This window comes from Eumetopias jubatus, unplaced genomic scaffold, assembly GCF_037043125.1.
Source record: "Eumetopias jubatus isolate StellerSeaLion01/CBP00866 unplaced genomic scaffold, mEumJub1_p1.0 scaffold_8, whole genome shotgun sequence".
Taxonomy (NCBI): domain Eukaryota; kingdom Metazoa; phylum Chordata; class Mammalia; order Carnivora; family Otariidae; genus Eumetopias; species Eumetopias jubatus.
Window position 1 is genome coordinate 47,922,965 of NW_028274814.1, and position 17,862 is coordinate 47,940,826.

A 17,862-nucleotide genomic window follows, 5' to 3' on the forward strand; every position below is an offset into this window, starting at 1 on the left:
CGAAATCAAAAAGGCTATTAATGAGGTGCAATAAAAAATGGGGGCACTAACTGCTAGGATAAATGAGGCAGAAGAGAGAATTAGCTATATAGAAGACCAAATGATGGAAAATAAAGAAGCTGAGAAAAAGAGAAAAACAACTACTGGATCAGGAGGGCAGAATTCGAGAGATAAGCGATACGATAAGATGAAACAACATTAGAATAATTGGGATCCCAGAAAAAAAAGAAAGAGAGAGAGGGGCAGAAGGTATATTGGAGCCAATTATAGCAGAGAACTTCCCTAATTTTGAAGGAAACAGGCATCAAAATCCAGGAGGCACAGAGAACCCTTCTCAAAATCAATAAAAATAGGTCAACACCCCGACATCTAATAGTAAAACTTACGAGTCTCAGAGACAAAGAGAAAATCCTGAAAGCATCTCGGGTGAAAAGATATGTAACCTACAATGGCAGAAACATTAGATTGGCAACAGACCTACCCACAGAGACCTGGCAGGCCAGAAAGGACTGGCATGATATCTTCAGAGCACTAAACGAGAAAAATATGCAGTCAAGAATACTATATCCAGCTAGGCTGTCACTGAAAATTGAAGGAGAGATAAAAAGCTTCCAGGACAAAACAAAACTAAAGGAATTAGCAAACATGAAACGAGCTCTACAAGAAATATTGAAAAGGGTCCTCTATGCAAAGAGAGAGCCTAAAAGCAACATAGACCAGAAGGGAACATAGACAATATACAATAACAGTCATCTTACAGGCAATACAATGGCACTAAATTCATATCTTTCAATAGTTACCCTGAATGTAAATGGGCTAAATGCCCCAATCAAAAGACACTGTCTATCTGGTTGGATTAAAAAACAAGACCCTTCAATATGCTGTCTGGAAGACACTCATTTTAGACCGAAAGACACGCCCATATTGAAAGTGAGGGGGTGGAAAACCATTTACCATACAAATGGACACCAAAAAAAAGCTGGGGTGGCAATCCTTATCAGACAAATTAGATTTTAAAACAAAGACTGTAATAAGAATGAGGAAGGACACTATATCCTACTTAAAGTGTCTATATACCAAGAAGATCTGACAATTGCAAATATCTATGCCCCTAACATGGGAGCAGCCAATTATATAAGGCAATTAATAACCAAAGCAAAGAAACACATTCACAACAATACAATAATAGTGGGGGACTTTAACACCCCCCTCACTGACATGGACAGATCATCTAAGCAAAAGATCAACAAGGAAATAAAGACTTGAAATGACAAACTGGACCAAATGGACTTCATAGACATATTCTGAACATTCCATCCCAAAGCAACGGAATACAGATTCTTCTCTAGTGCCCATGGAACATTCTCCAGAATAGGTCACATCCTCGGTCACAAATCAGGTCTCAACTGGTACCTAGGTCACAAATCAGGTCTCAACTGGGATTATTCCCTGCATATTTTCACACCACAGTGCTTTGAAACTAGAACTCAATCACAAGAGGAAAGTCAGAAAGAACTCAAATACATGGAGGCTAAAGAGCATTTTACTAAAGAATGAATGGGTCAACCAGGAAATTAAACAAGAATTAAAAAAATTCATGGAAACCAATGAAAATGAAGACAAAACTGTTCAAAATCTTTGGGATACAGCAAGGCAGTCCTAAGAGGAAAGTATATAGCAATACAAGCCTTTCTCAAGAAACAAGAAAGGTCTCAAATACACAAACTAACACTACACTACACCTAAAGGACCTGGAGAAAAAAAGGCAAATAAAGCCTAAACCCAACAGGAGAAGAGAAATAATAAAGATCAGAGCAGAAATCAATGAAATAGAAACCAAAAGAACAGTAGAACAGATCAACGAAACTAGGAGCTGGTTCTTTGAAAAAATTAACAAGATTGATAAACCCCTGGCGAGACTTATCAAAAAGAAAGAGAAATGACCCACATCAACAAAATCATGAATGAAAGAGGAGAGATCACAACCAACACCAAAGAAATACAAACAATTATAAGAACATATTATGAGTGGAATTCTTAATCTCAGGAAAGAAACTGAGGGTTGCTGGACTGGTGGGGGTGGGACGGATGGGGTGGCTGGGTCATAGACATTGGGGAGGGTAAGTGCTATGGTAAGCACTGTGAATTGTGCAAGACTGTTGAATCACAGATCTGTACTTCCGAAACAAATAATGCAATATATGTTAAGAAAAAAAAAGGAAGAAGATAGCAGGAGGGGAAGAATGAAGGGGAGTAAGTCGGAGGGGGAGACAAACCATGAGAAAAGATGGACTCTGAAAAACAAACTGAGGGTTCTAGAGGGAAGGGGGGTGGGGGGATGGGATAGCCTGGTGATGGGTATTAAGGAGGGCACGTTCTGCGTGGAGCACTGGGTGTTATGCACAAGCAATGAATCATGGAACACTACATCAAAAACTAATGATGTAATGTGTGGTGATTAACATACTATAAAAAATGAAAAAAAAGAACATATTAGGAGCAACTATGTGCCATCAAATTAGATAACCTGGAAGAAATGGATGCATTCCTAGAGATGTATCAACTACCAAAATTGAACCAGGAAGAAATAGAAAACCTGAACAGACGTATAACCACTAAGGAAATTGAAGCAGTCATCAAAAATCTCCCAACAAACAAAAGCCCAGGGCCAGATGGCTTCCCAGGGGAATTCTACCAAACATTTAAAGAAGAATTAATACCTATTCTTCTGAAACTGTTCCAAAAAATAGAAATGGAAGGAAAACTTCCAAACTCGTTTTAGGAGGCCACCATTACCTTGATCCCCAAACCAGACAAAGACCCCATCAAAAAGAATTACAGACCAATATCCTTGATGAACATGGATGCAAAAATTCTCACCAAAATACTAGCCAATAGGATCCAACAGTACATTCAAAGGGTTATTCACCATGACCAAGTGGGATTTATGCCTGGGCTGCAAGGTTGGTTCAACATCCACAAATCAATCAATGTGATACAATACATCAACAAAAGAAAGAACAAGAATCATATGCTCCTCTCAATAGATGCAGAAAAAGCATTTGACAAAGTACAGCATCCTTTCTTGATCAAAACTCTTCAGTGTATAGGGATAGAGGGTACATACCTCAATATCATAAAAGCCATCTATGAAAAACCTACAGCGAATATCATTCTCAATGGGGAAAAGCTGAGAGCTTTCCCCCTAAGGTCAGGAACGCGGCAGGGATGTCCACTATCACCACTGCTATTCAACATAGTGTTAGAAGTCCTAGCCACAGCAATCAGACAACAAAAAGAAATCAAAGGCATCTAAATCGGCAAGGAGGAAGTCAAACTCTCACTCTTTGCAGATGACATGATACTGTATGTGGAAAACCCAAAAGACTCCACCTCAAAACTGCTAGAACTCCTACAGGAATTCAGTAAAGTGACAGGATATAAAATCAATGCACAGAAATTAGTGGTATTCCTATACACCAACAACAAGACAGAAGAGAGACAAATTAAGGAGTCGATTCCATTTACAATTGCACCCAAAACAATAAGATACCTAGGAATAAATCTAACCAAAGAGGCAAAGGATCTGTACTCAGAAAAGTATAAAATACTCATGAAAGAAATTGAGGAAGACACAAAGAAATGGGGAAACGTTCCATGCTCATGGATTGGAAGAACAAACATTGTGAAGATGTCAATGCTACCTAGAGCAATCTACACATTCAATGCAATCCCCATCAAAATACCATCCACTGTTTTCAAAGAAATGGGACAAATAATCCTAAAGTGTGTATGGAACCAGAAAAGACCCCGAATAGCCAGAGGAATGTTGAAAAAGAAAAGCAAAGCTGGCAGCATCCCAATTCCGGACTTCCAGCTCTATTACAAAGCTGTCATCATCAAGACAGTATGGTACTGGCACAAAAACAGACACATAGATCAGTAGAACAGAATAGACAGCTCAGAAATGGACCCTCAACTCTATGGTCAACTCATCTTTGACCAAGCAGGAAAGAATGTCCAATGGAAAAAAGACAGTCTCTTCAACAAATGCTGTTGGGAAAATTGGACAGCCACATGCAGAAGAATGAAACTGGACCATTTCCTTACACTGCACACAAAAATAGACTCAAATGGTTAAAAGACCTAAACGTGAGACAGGAGTCCATCAAAATCCTAAAGGAGAACAAAGGCAGCAACCTCTTCGACCTCAGCCGCAGCAACTTCTTCCTAGAAACATCGCCAAAGTCACGGGAAGCCAGGGCAAAAATGAACTATTTGGATTTCATCAAGATAAAAAGCTTTTGCACAGCAAAAGAAACAGTCCACAAAACCAAAAGACAACCGACAGAACGGGAGAAAATATTTGCAAATGACATATCAGATAAAGGGCTATATCCAATATCTATAAAGAACTTATCAATCTCAACACCCAATCCAATCAAGAAATGGGCAGAAGACATGAACAGACATTTTTCCAAAGAAGACATCCAAATGCCCAACAGACACATGAAAATGTGCTCCACATCGTTCAGCATCAGGGAACTCCAAATCAAAACCTCAATGAGATACCACCTCACACCAGTCAGAATGGCTAAAATTAACAAGTCAGGAAATGACAGATGTTGGCGGGGATGCGGAGAAAGGGGAACCTTCCTACACTGTTGGTGGGAATGCAAGCTTGTGCAACCACTCTGGAAAACAGTATGGAGGTTCCTCAAAAAGTTGAAAATAGAGCTACCATACGATCCAGCAGTTGTACTACTGGGCATTTACCACAAAGATACAAATGTAGGGATCCGAAGGGGTATGTGCTCCCCAATGCTTATAGCAGCAATGTCCACAATAGTCAAACTGTGGAAAGAGCCAAGTTGTCCATCGATAGATGAATGGATAAAAAAGATGTGGTATACATACACAATGGAATATTATGCAGCCATCAAAAGGAATGAGATCTTTCCATTTGTAACGATGTGGATGGAACTGGAGGGTGTTATGCTGAGTGAAATAAGTCAATCAGAGAAAGACATGTATCATATGACCTCACTGATAGGAGGAATTCTTAATCTCAGGAAACAAACTGAGGGTTGCTGGAGTGGTGGGGCATGGGAGGGACGGGTGGCTGGGTGATAGACATTATGGAGGGTATGTGCTATGGTAAGCACTCTGAATTGTGCAAGACTGTTGAAACACATATATGTACCTCTGAAACAAATAATGCAATATATGTTAAGAAAAAATAAAAGAAGATAGCAGGAGGGGAAGAATGAAGGGGAGTAAATCAGAGGGGGAGATGAATCATGAGAGATGATGGACTCTGAAAAACAAACTTACGGTTCTAGAGGGGAGAGGGGTGGGGGGATGGGTTAGCCTGGTGATGGGTATTAAAGAGGGCACGTTCTGCGTGGAGCCCTGGGTGTTATGCACAAACAATGAATCATGGAACACTACATCCAAAACTAATGATGTAATGTATGGTGATCAACATAACAATAAAAAATTTAAAGTAAAAAAATTAATTAATTAATTAATTAAATTTAAAAAGGTTAGATGCGTGAAATGTGTGCATTTCAATCACCCAATTTCTGCATTGTATCATTATTATTTCTGTTAAGAATACTTTAAGTCATATAATGTTCCACAGTTTACAAGGAGTGTAATATTTTTCTTCTCATCTAAAACAATAGGTAACTTGACTAGAACACTTGCTCTGATCTCGTCATTCTTTTAAATGCTTCAAACATGTGATGTTATTTAATCCTCAAACAGCTAGTAGCTACAGCTATTATCATCACAATCTTATGAATTAGGAAACTGAGACTCATAGATGAATAGCTTGTCAGATGGCAAATATATAAGGAGTGTAATAGAAGATATTTGAACCCAGGCCTGCAATTTCTTACAGCAGAGGTTTCTTTACCACACCTGTGTCAATAAATCGAACATCATCCTAAATGAAATGAATGTTCCTTAATGAAAACTTCAAGTTGAAAAACATTAGGGAGCAATTTAAAAAAAGATCCATAAAGGAGACTAAAACTATAGGGCCAGAGTGGAAGGAAGAAAACCAAGAACTGTTCAAAGTAAAATAATATATCCAAAGATGATGATGATGATGACGACAAAGTGTCAAGAAGAATGAAATAAGTAATCCAGTAAAATTCTGTAGATAGAGCAAATAATATAAGCATTGAAATAAATTGGATTTATGAATTTAACATACTGTCTAAAACAGAAACAGACATATAAAAAATTCAAAGTGAATGAAGAAATGAATGACTAACAAATAGACCATTAGTGTTTTAAACAAAAGCAGTTCTCAATAAAGAGGAGAAAAAGAAAATTCAAATAACAGTGTTCTGACTAATTATTGGAAAGTGAGGAAGTACATAATTCATGCAGATTCTTCCCTCAAGTGCATTTACTTTGAAAAGAAGCCTATATAAGGGGTGAATTGAAGGGGACATGAGCAGAACCAGATGGGTACAGATACATGAGTATGTTTATATCTTGGAAGAAATGTATTTTGAGTGGAAGTGGTTGCATGTATGTGATGGGAAAATTAATAGCATAAAACTTGAATTAGTGTGGGGAGGTAGTAGGGAGTTGATCCAGTGTCTATTCAAAAGTAGCCTTTTCCACTAAAAGGAGAAGCAAGGAATTGAAGATATAAGTGGAATTGATATATTTAAAATCTGCTAGGAAGACTTCTGCAAGCAACTTTGGAAATAGATGACTTCAGAAATTTGTTGTTTTTTTTTAATTTTATGATTTTGTTACTGTTGATACTCCTCTGTATTTTTTACATCCTTTGTATGTTATGTGTTAAATCATTTATTACTTTTATTTCCCACTGTATTTGTTCTAAGGGTTTATTTCCATAGGGTCATAACTATAAATGAATAAATAGACTTTAAAACATAAAAGAGGTCCAAAAAGATTAAGTAGTCATAATAAATGATATGTTTATTAGTTCATTTATATAATTCTCACAAAATCAAACAGGTTCTGAATTTCTAACCTTTCTGTGTTACTCTGATATTTCTGTTGCAACTTTAGACCTTGCCTTCTTCTATCATAAAATCATGTATCATTTTCTGCCATGAAAAAAAAAGTTACAAATAATCTGAAAAAACAATAGAATAAAGACAGGCAGATCTTGAACCTGGAATATTATTGAGATGAGAGCTTCATAGCTTTTCTCTTAACTTTCTTCTTCTGGTTTTTAGTGGACAGTCTTCTCACACAAGCATGAAGAGGACCTAGTGCAGTTATCAGTACCAACGGTGTGTGAATTTACATACACACATTTCCCCTGGAAATCCAGACCTGGCTCTGGCAAACTCCTGAGAAATTAGAAAACACAAGTCATTGGCCATACTCACTCTGTTCAAACTAAATAGTATTATTTAAGAACTATTATGTGAAATTCATTATGCTTAGTGTTGTCAAGAACTCAAGGCAGGAAAGACACTCTCCTTCTTTTGAATAAAGAACTCACGCATTTATAGAAGAGATGAATATTTACACAAAAATAAGTTTCAGAAAGTGTGATAATTATTTACACGTGGGAAAATATATACCAATATAGAGAAAAAGAGAATGATCTGGCTGGAAAATTATGGCAATAGCATGAAAGGACATATGACCTGGGATATAAAGTTATGTTTTAAGTATAGATTGGCATAATAGAAACCATTCAACTATGCATTTACAGCTGCAGTTGAAGTAGGGAGAGTTTGCTTATAAAAACATTATATTAGGTACCCAATATTAGTAATGAAATTTAGAATGTATCTATGTACATACACGTGTGTATGTCTGTGTCTGTGTGTAATATGTCAGGCCTCTTCCCTCTGCTCTGATGTATTCTGCAATTCACAAAATCACCATGACATAAATGCCATACAGCAGATGCTTTCAAATACTCTGGTTGAATTCAGTCCTTGATGAAAAAGCCAGAGCATTTTAGGTCATTGTCAGTAAAACTACCTTTCATCAACTCTACAGCAAAAATTGGTTGTCTAGTATTGCCTGAAAAAGGTAAAGCTTATTGACTCAATTATTAAATGCATAATACATGTCTTTTCAAAATGCCAAAGAAATTAGAAAAAAAAGAATTCTGAACTGTGTAGGAAAAATAAATTGCCAAAATATTTTATACATTCTTCCATTCATTAATTCAACATACCTCCTGAGTATTCTGTGTACCAAACATTGTACAGGGTTTGAAGTACAGGAAAACAGTCAAGTCACAAAATTCTAATAAATAAAATGATCAACCATGTCATCCAATGTCCTCCTGAGTCTGATTACTAAAATTATTAAGAAATGTTTTTATTGTCATAATGTTTATGACATTCCTCTTTCTCTACAACATTGAAGAAATTTACTGTGATTGTGGGAATGTGATTAACCTATATAAAGAGATCATGATCACATAAGAAATCTGATATAGGGGCACCTGGGTGACTCAGTGGGTTGAGCGTCTGCCTTTGGCTGGGGTCATGATCCCAGAGTCCCAGGATCGAACCCCATGTCAGGCTCCCTGCTAGGAGTCTGCTTCTCCCTCTCCCTCTGCACCCCCATTCATGCTCTCTCTCTCATTCTCTCACTCTCTCTCTCTGTCTTTCAAAATAAATAAAATCTTAAAAAAAAAGAAACCTGATATAATAATATCAAAGTCTTCATAAAAACCCTGCATATTTAAACCAATTTTGAGATGGAAATATTAAATCATTTTATCTTTTATAATTATTAATGGAAATGATGTGTTAATGGAAAATGTTATTTCTTATAAGGCAAACTTATTTGGACACTTATAATGAAAATATGCCAAAGATATATCTTGCCTTTCTGAATAATTTAAGATGAAAGAATGTTATTTCAAAGCCAATATGATATTTCATTTGGCAAAGGAAGAAGGATAAAATTCACTTTTAAAACCAGAAAGAATAATAAATAAAATTGTCAACCTTGAAAATAAGCAGACTCATAATTTGACACGACAGTATAGGCAAGTCCAGAAAAATGTTCAAGGTTGTATACACATTAAAATATTTACACAAGCTATAAAATATTTAAGTGACATACTAAATGAGTTAAATTATTTAAATATTAAAATTTTAGTATGTGATAAATACGACATTAAATTCAGTGATAAGAAATAATCATTAAACAGTACTCTAACACTTGATTACCTAATTAAAATATACATATTAGGGACAGATATAATTATAACTGCATGTGAATACAGATGTACATACTTCAACTTTCTCCATCATATGGCAAAACAAATTTCAAATGAATAAAGACAATCTCAGTATACTTAAATGTTAACTCTTTGTTCACATAATAAAAGCAAATAAACTTAAAGGGCAAACCACTAAAGGAAAAAACTGGTAAGAAGGTCTGAAAGAAAAGTTAGAAACCTAATGTATAAGAAGCCATAGAAAAAATAAAAAGGGAAATAGGATAAAATGGTCAAAAGTATTATTATAGTTTATAGGAAAAATTGTCTCACTAAATGTAAGAAGACTATTACCTAAAAGAACAAAATAAAAATAATCAGCTATTAAAATTATTAAAACTTTGAAATTCCAAGTTTGTCACACAGTGATGAAACATATATACACACATAAATTATGTGTGTATATATGTGTATATATATTTGCTATAGTTGTCCAATGCAATGTTTCTGGATCACAATTGACCAATGTGCTTAAAACCATAAAAAGGACCCAAATTCTGTGGCCTAAGAGTGACGATTTTATACTTCTCCTAAGAACAACAGAGATGTCCCAAAGTTTATATATAATAATATTCTTCTCCACATTACATTTCTCATCTAAAATTGTAATTAATCAGATCATCTAATAATAGAGATATATTTACACTAATTATGAAATATCTAAATGACTTTATGATTTATAAAATTGCTGATATATAAAATTATAATATGAAGTAACAAAAGCAAGAAATAAAAATGTCCAAATTCTGTCCCAGGTAATCTTCTCTATTTCTCAGGCTCTTCAAGCAAAAGACATTGAGAAAGGAATAAAGAATTGGTTATATATTAGAGACTTACAGCCCAGGAGAAGGAGAGGAGCCATCCTCCCACTTCCATTCATTGTCCTCCTTCTTGTAAGACAGGCCAAGCCAAGTATGATTTACTGTAATTAATTTCATGATATTCTGCAGGAACCAACAGATACAAAAATATTAATACTAAAAGCACATTAGAGATGAAAAATATTGAATTTGTGTCAGGCAGGAAGTAAAGAATCATAAAAATAAAAATACTGCAGTCTCTATATGTCCACTGATAAAGGAAACATCAAAAAAGTATTTAGTTCTATAGTGTCTGTGCTTTTCTCAAACCAGGAATTAAATACAAAGAAAAAGAAAAGATAGCTAATAGAAAATTACATATTCAAGAGGACACTGAACACTAAAAATCAATTATTTTTCTTAACTCATTTTATCACTTATCCAACGCTGTCTATTCTTTTGAAAAATATATCATTGAACAAAAATGAGAAAATCCCCAATTTGGGGGGATTGGGTCCAGATAGAAGTAAACGTCATATATACAAATGATATGTAAGAAGGTGACAAATTCTATAAAGGAAATTAGAGCAAGGAATCACAATGAGATATCATCTCACACCTGTCAGAATGGTTAAAATCAACAACGCAAGAAACAACACTTGGTGAGAATGTGCAGAAAACGAACCCTCCTGCACTGTTGGTGGGAATGCAACTGGTGCAGCCACTGTGGAAAACAGTATGGAGATTCCTCAAAAAGTTAAAAATAGAACTACCCAATGATCCAGTAACTGTACTACTGGGTATTTACCCAAAGAATACTAAAACACTAATTTGAAAAGATATGTGTATCCCTATTTTTACTGCAGCATTATTTACAATAGCCAAAGTTGAGAGCAGCCCAAGTGTCCATCAGTAAGTAAATGGATAAAGATGTGGTGTATATGTGTGTGTGTGTGTGTGTGTGTGTATACACACACACAATGGAATGTTACTCAGCCATAAAAAAGAATAAAATCTTGTCATTTGCAACATGAATGATCTACAGGGTATAATGCTAAGTAAAATAAGCTAGTCAGAGAAAGACAAATACCATATAATTTCACACATATGTGGAATTTAAGAAACAAAACATATTAATAAAAAAGAGAGAGAGAGAGAAAGACAAACCAAAAACCTACTCTTAACTATGGAGAACAAACTGTTGGTTACCACAGAGGAGGGGAGGGATGGGTTAATTAGGTGATAGGGATTAAAGAGTACACTTATCACAAAATAATGATTTATTTCGGTCACTGAATTAAGTAGAATAAGTTAATTTGAAAAAATGCACTTATGATGAGCACTGAATAATATATAGAATTGTTGAATCACTATGTTGTACACCTGAAACTACTGTAACACTGTATGTTAACTATACTGCAGTTAATATAAGAAATAAAAGGCAAGGCAAAGAAAGGAAAAGAAAAAAAATATAGAGCAGAGTCAGAAGGACTAGGAGTACAGAGGAGGGCGTCTGCGGGGGGTGGAAGGTGGGCACTGATGCACAAGTTGCAATTTTAAATGGGGTTGTCAGGGCAGGCCTCATTGGGAAGGTGATAACTTGGGGCACCTGGGTGGCTCAGTCGAAGCGTCTGCCTTCAGCTCAGGTCATGATCCCAGGGTCCTGGGATCGAGCTCCGCATCGGGCTCCCTGCTCAGCGGAAAGCCTGCTTCTCCCTCTCCCACTCCCCCTGCTTGTGTTCCCTCTCTTGCTGTGTCTCTGTCAAATAAATAAATAAAATCTTTTAAAAAAGAGAGAAAGTGATAATTGAATGAATGCATACTTCAAGGAGGTGAAGTAGTTAGTCATGGTTATAGGAGAGAAGAACATTGCATGCAGAGGGAACAGCAAATGGAATGTTTCTACAGGGAAAGTATGCATGGTGTGTTGGGAAAAGAAAGGTGCGTGAAGTGGAGCACACCAGGAAAAGATGAGTGAAAACCGAAGCTAGAGAATATTCCTTTCTCTGTTTTTAGAGGCGCAGGTGAACACTTCCTTTGACTGGTACCTATTAAATATTCATATCCCAGAATCAAAGAATAAAATACAATCTCACCTTCAATCTACTCCCTTCTGTCTTTAAAAATGTAGCGTTCAAAGAGACACAAAGATCAGAACAGTTTAACCAAGAAACCATTTCCATGGTTTGATGGTAGCAGTGGTCTTTGTACTGAACCCAGTGATTCAGGGGAAGTCCACACTTGACTCCTAAGAAAGAAGATATTTATAGCTCAGAACCCACACAGAAGGCCTTGTTGTTTCACACCTTTCCCTTTTAAGATGAATAAGACTGTTATTAAGAATTATTATTTTAAAAAAAGAATTATTATCAACTCGGAATTGTCTCAGTTTCTTCCAAATTACCTTGTTTCTCCTTTAGTTCTTGTAAAGCCTCAATGAGATAATCCTTCTGGCTTCGGAGCCACTCTAGGTTTTCTACATTGGACAATAAGACTTAATAGATGAGAATAAACATTATATCAGATATTTTTTTACTATTTTAAGAGTCATAATAATGAAATTCTCAAGTGGCAAATATACAGGTAATTTTGGTTCAGTGCCCTTCTCTTCTTAATTAGTTTCATCTCTAGCTGAAATGATCAATTGCTTAGAAACCAGCCTCTTAAGGGATGCCTAGGTGGCTCAGTCAGTTAAGTGTCTGCCTTTGGCTCAGGTCATCATCCCAGGGTCCTGGGATCGAGTCCCACATCAGGCTCCTTGATCGGCAGGGAACCTGCTTCTCCCTCTGCCTGCTTCTCCCCCTGCTCATGCTCTCTCTCTCTCTCTGACAAATAAATAAATAAAATCTTAAAAAAAAATCTAAAAAAAAAAGAAACCAACCTTTTAAAATGCATAACATAGTGGTCATAGTCAGCAATGCTGAATTATAAATTGAAAGTTGCTAAGAGACTAGATCTTAATTGTTCTCAATACAAAATTGAAATGATAATTATGTGACATGATACACTACTGTAGTAATCCTATTGCAATATGTAGAAGCATTAAACCAACATGTCATACACCTCAAACTTACACAATGTTATATGTTAAGCGTATCTCAATAAAAAAAAAAAGAAAAAGAAAGAAAGAAACCTGTGTTTTAACACAACCTATCACTAAAGGACTCTCAAATGGTTGATTCAATTATTCAATATAGATTTGATACTTCACAGGAAACAAACTAACGTAATGCTATGCTTTTGTAAAATATTTATTTATCGTAAACAGACTATTTTATATTACAGTTAATCAGCATAAACGAAGCTTTATCATGACTGTAGTATTTTAAACTTCTCTCCTTAGGAGGCATTTAGAAACTATGAAAACACTATGATTTTTCAGATATTTAAGTTCTCCCATTTCCATGCTCCCTGAATATCTTGCACAGACCTCTACTTCACACCTGTGCACTTTGATTTATTTTTGGTTTATATGCTTTCTCCTGAGCCTCCTAAGGGCAGGGTTCATACTGATCACCAGCTTGGTGGCTGGCATTTAGTGTGCATTGAACAAATGTGAATGAATAACTGAGTGAATGAGCTAATTAAAATAGGAGGCTGTGTCTCATAAATGTGTGACTCAGTTTCAGAGGATGATGGGAAGAAGAAGCAAGAAGCCATCAAAATTGCTATGCTGCTGTGTCAGAGGACTCCTGTTACATTATGCAACCAACCATTTTAGGGCTGCAATAAGAACAACCTAGCATTCTGTAAAGAGAGTTTGTTCTAGCTCCCATATTACCTTTATTTTGGTCAAGAACTTTTTGGATCTTTAGAAATTTTTCAGTTTTGTTTTGTAAAGACTCAATCCATTCGTGAAAGATCTTCATCTTGGATGCTGATGCCTCAACAGTTTGAAAGTCTAAGAACAAGAATTCCCAATACATATAAGCCACATGCTTAATTATGAAATATCAGTGTATTCAATTACAAAGTATAATTTTTTAGTTTTCTACTTACTAAAGTTCTCCATAAATGTTTTCAAAAACTGTAAAAAGTTATTTGGCCAAATACTCTTTCATTTATCCACTATTATTTCTAAAGTCTATGCCTAAATCCAAAATATCAACATAATTTCCTTATAAGTTTGAATGCATGTTTCTATTAGTAGAAAAATGGCCCAACTCAATTAAGACAAACAAAAACGGCAAATATCATCTTGAATAAATATTTTTTGGCATCATGAGTGGTTGATTTAATGTGTTGAATTTCATTCCCTGATCAAAATTACAGAGTTTTGAGTATCAAACTAGTGTTATCATCAAAGAGGAACATTTACTTTTAAATCACCAGTTGGGAATAATTTTAGTAATAATAAAAACATTCTATTGATCTAATTTAGGCTGCTGGAGACATTGACAATTTGAACAAATTATAAAGTAAGTTACTTTCTGATTTCTAAATAAATACAGTTGTAAAATCATAAGCTTATTTCTTAGCAAGTGGTAATTTTCAAATAATAATTGTTAGTATCAAGATCTCTACAGTAATTGCAATAATATTGCTTCCCTGGAAAAATATTGCAGTTATTGAGAGCTCAGAAGGTTAAATTCATTCATATACTAAAAAGTTGTGATAATTTCGTGTTGTTTTTTGCCTGTTCTTTTTCCAACGGCAACAAAATGTTTATGAAAAACTATTACCCAAAAATGATTTAAAGAAATATGATAATCTGAGAAACCTTTTCCCCTAATTAATCAGACTTACACTGATAACCAAAGAATCCACACAACATCAAGAGCAGCAGGGTGAAGATTCCCAGGATCACAGCAATGATTCCTTACAGAGAAAAAGAAAAAGAAGAAGCTAAGAAACAGAATGAGTGATAATCAGAGATATTGTGAGCTCATGTTGTTTGAAAGATTAATACCATTATTTTCCATTTGTTATTGCTCTTAAAATATCCAAAATTTTCTGGTATTATCCAGTGTGTGAATTGCTATGAACTTTTAGGCTGAATGCGAAGAAAAAAAAAACTACTTAAAAGGATGTGCAGAAATGAGTTAGCATAGCAGACCTCACTACCATCTTTGAAAGGTCTGCTTGTAAGGTTGTACTTGGCTGGCATCTGGAAACCTAGATTTCAGGAGGGTTCCCACCACAGTTATTGATAAGAATGGTTCACTATTCTTGAACTGTGCACAGCGTATAGTTTTTGATGAACATCCACTTTTCTTCTGGAAGTCTGGAATTTGTTATATGTCAGCCAGAGGTTGCCTATGGAATCAGCCCCAATAAAGACCCTGAACACCAATTCTCTAAGGAGTTTCTTAGGAGGGCAACATTTGACACACATTGTCACAACTTACTGGAGGAATTCGTGTGACTCATGTGACCGTACTGGGAAAAGACCCTGGGAAGCCGAGCCTAGTCTCCACCATTCTTCACTCTATGTACCTTTTCCCTTTGCTGTCTGTGCTTGGTATTCTTCCATTGTCATAAATCTTAGCTATAAGTACATGTATCAGTGTGAGTTCTCCCAGTCAATCATCAAACCTGAACATGGTCTTGGATACTTCCACCACAGATGAAAATTTTACATACAGGTATTAAATATACCTAAATACCAGGCATAAAATTTCAGTTCAGATAAGCTTATCCTCACCAATATAAGTACTTAATTATTTTAAATCTCCGTTATTATCAAGATAGAATTCTTTACTTGAACTTGCTGACTGGTGGTATATACTTCTCCTAAAGAATTACTGCAAATCTTATGGAATATTTTAACTGGCTGGTATTTGGTTTTAGGCCAAACAGCATCTATAATTTTTTTCAGTTTCACCACAGTAATATGTTACATTGCCACTTTCTAGAAACCAAACTTTCAACCATCATTGTTTATAGTCTTTTCTTAATATGTTTATTTCCTTCTGAAATAAACGTTTAGACTCTAGTGAAAAAAAAAGTATTTATACTTCTGAAGAATTACACTTCTGAAATAAGGTGAAATGCTACCATCAAAGAGAATGGTTATATTAATAACTAATGTCCAAATCATTTCTTTAACTTTCTGAATAATGTTATGGTGGTTATCAACCAGAGGCAATTTTGTCCCCAAGGGACATTTGTAAATGTCTGGAGACATTCTTGGTGTCATAACTGAGGGTTAAGTGCTACTGGTGTCTAGTGAGTAGAAGCCAGAGATGCTGCTAAATGTCCTACAGTCACTGGAGCATCCCCCACAACAGTTATCTAGCCCAAAATGTCAGTGGTGCTGAATTTGAGAAATCCTGCTCTACTAAATGTTTTGTTATGATCAAAAGGAGGCAATCATATAGTAGGGTTTTACCTTTATTGTCTTTTTACAGATTCACTGAAATTTAAATGATGATCATGTTTTAAATTTTGAATTTTGATCATGTTTAAGTCGCTCAGTCTCATGTCAGGAAACATATCTAAATTTGGACGAATGGCTTCTTTTATCTTTGAATATTTTCCTTGATGTATGAAATTTTCAAATGTCTTTGTGAGAAAATATGCTTTTGTTCTACTTCTATATACATTTTGAAATTTTTTTAATCTCTATATTTTCTCTAAGTTGTAAAATTCCCAAATAGTAACAGCTAGAGAAAAGTAAAATCAGGTGAAGAAGTACCTTAAGATAACAAAGAGAGAACATAAATGCATAAAATCTGGTATATATACTGTACCATTCACCCTGATGGGCTCAAAAATTGGGCTCTGTTCATCCTCTGGAGGAGGAGAAGGAGAAGAAGGAGGAGGAGGAAGGTCAAGAGATGGTTCCAAGTCCGCAATAGGTATTGTCTCTGTCTGCTCTGTGATTTCTTTTAACATAGAAAATACATAATTAATTTATAATCTTATAAAACAAATGAGATTAGAATTTAAGAGATTCACTAGTATTTTCAAAAATTGTTAGAAAAATAGTATAGTAGTAGTGAAATCAAAGACATTCAAACCACATTTCCATCCAACAGCCCACTCAGCTAAAACTATTTAAATGATTGATTACACTTTAGGTTGAGTGAGGAAACAGATCATTATTTCTGTTAATTTTATTTAAAAGCATCCTTTCAGTATATCTGAAAAATATTAAAGAAAATATAAGACCAAGATCTTTATGCCCCTGTTATAATCATAACTAGCAGTGATGATAGACAAAGGTAATTAAAATATTATTTTCATTAAAATGGTATAAGATTTTGAATTAAAAAAATACCTGGAGGCTCCTCAGAGTCTGCAACATTGGACATTATGAAGCTTTCGAGATGATTTCTTTATCCCAATAGTAAAGAAAAGCCCACAAAGATGTTGGCAGGTGAATGAAGAGATTTGTTCTCTACTATCCTCCTAGAGTCGATGAAAAGTCCAGACCTAGCCTAAGTGGGGCAGCTACCTACAGTTGTATAAGACTAACTTACTTCGGTAAAAACCACAGAGGAAATGTGAAAATAACTGGATATATTTTGAACAGTTTTGAAAAAATTAAAAAAAAATTCCTATTTAATTTAAATATGTAAACAAGACTTTTAATAACGTCTAGTTTGTAACAATCTGGAAATAAATTAGCAAAAGTCACCATCATAAAAAATTACAATTGATAGTTCATAGTGAAAATTTTCATGAGAATTGAGTATGTACTAAAGGAAGACGTAGGTACATGGAACTAAAAGTCCAGACAACTAGAGGAATAAGAAAAGAAACAATATGCAAAATAACAGATATCTGTTAAAGGTAGGTGTAAATGACAGCCTATAATAAATGGCTATTGAAGATATAGACCACATAATAAAATCTATAGATTTAGAT

The 17,862-nt window shown here is 35.0% G+C and overlaps 1 protein-coding gene across 1 annotated transcript; it reads right to left on the reverse strand.

Annotated features, from left to right (window-relative positions):
- Nucleotides 1-7,005: 7,005 nt before the first annotated feature.
- LOC114221614 (C-type lectin domain family 12 member B-like) lies at nt 7,006-17,306 on the reverse strand. Its single transcript, XM_028119680.1, has 8 exons — nt 17,273-17,306; nt 16,743-16,877; nt 14,797-14,868; nt 13,832-13,951; nt 12,455-12,526; nt 12,147-12,298; nt 10,088-10,194; nt 7,006-7,346 (listed from the first exon to the last, which is right to left on the reverse strand). The coding sequence occupies exons 1-8, from the start codon at nt 17,304-17,306 to the stop codon at nt 7,226-7,228; spliced, it is 813 nt and encodes a 270-aa protein (XP_027975481.1). The 3' UTR covers nt 7,006-7,225.
- Between the last annotated feature and the right edge of the window lie 556 nt (nt 17,307-17,862).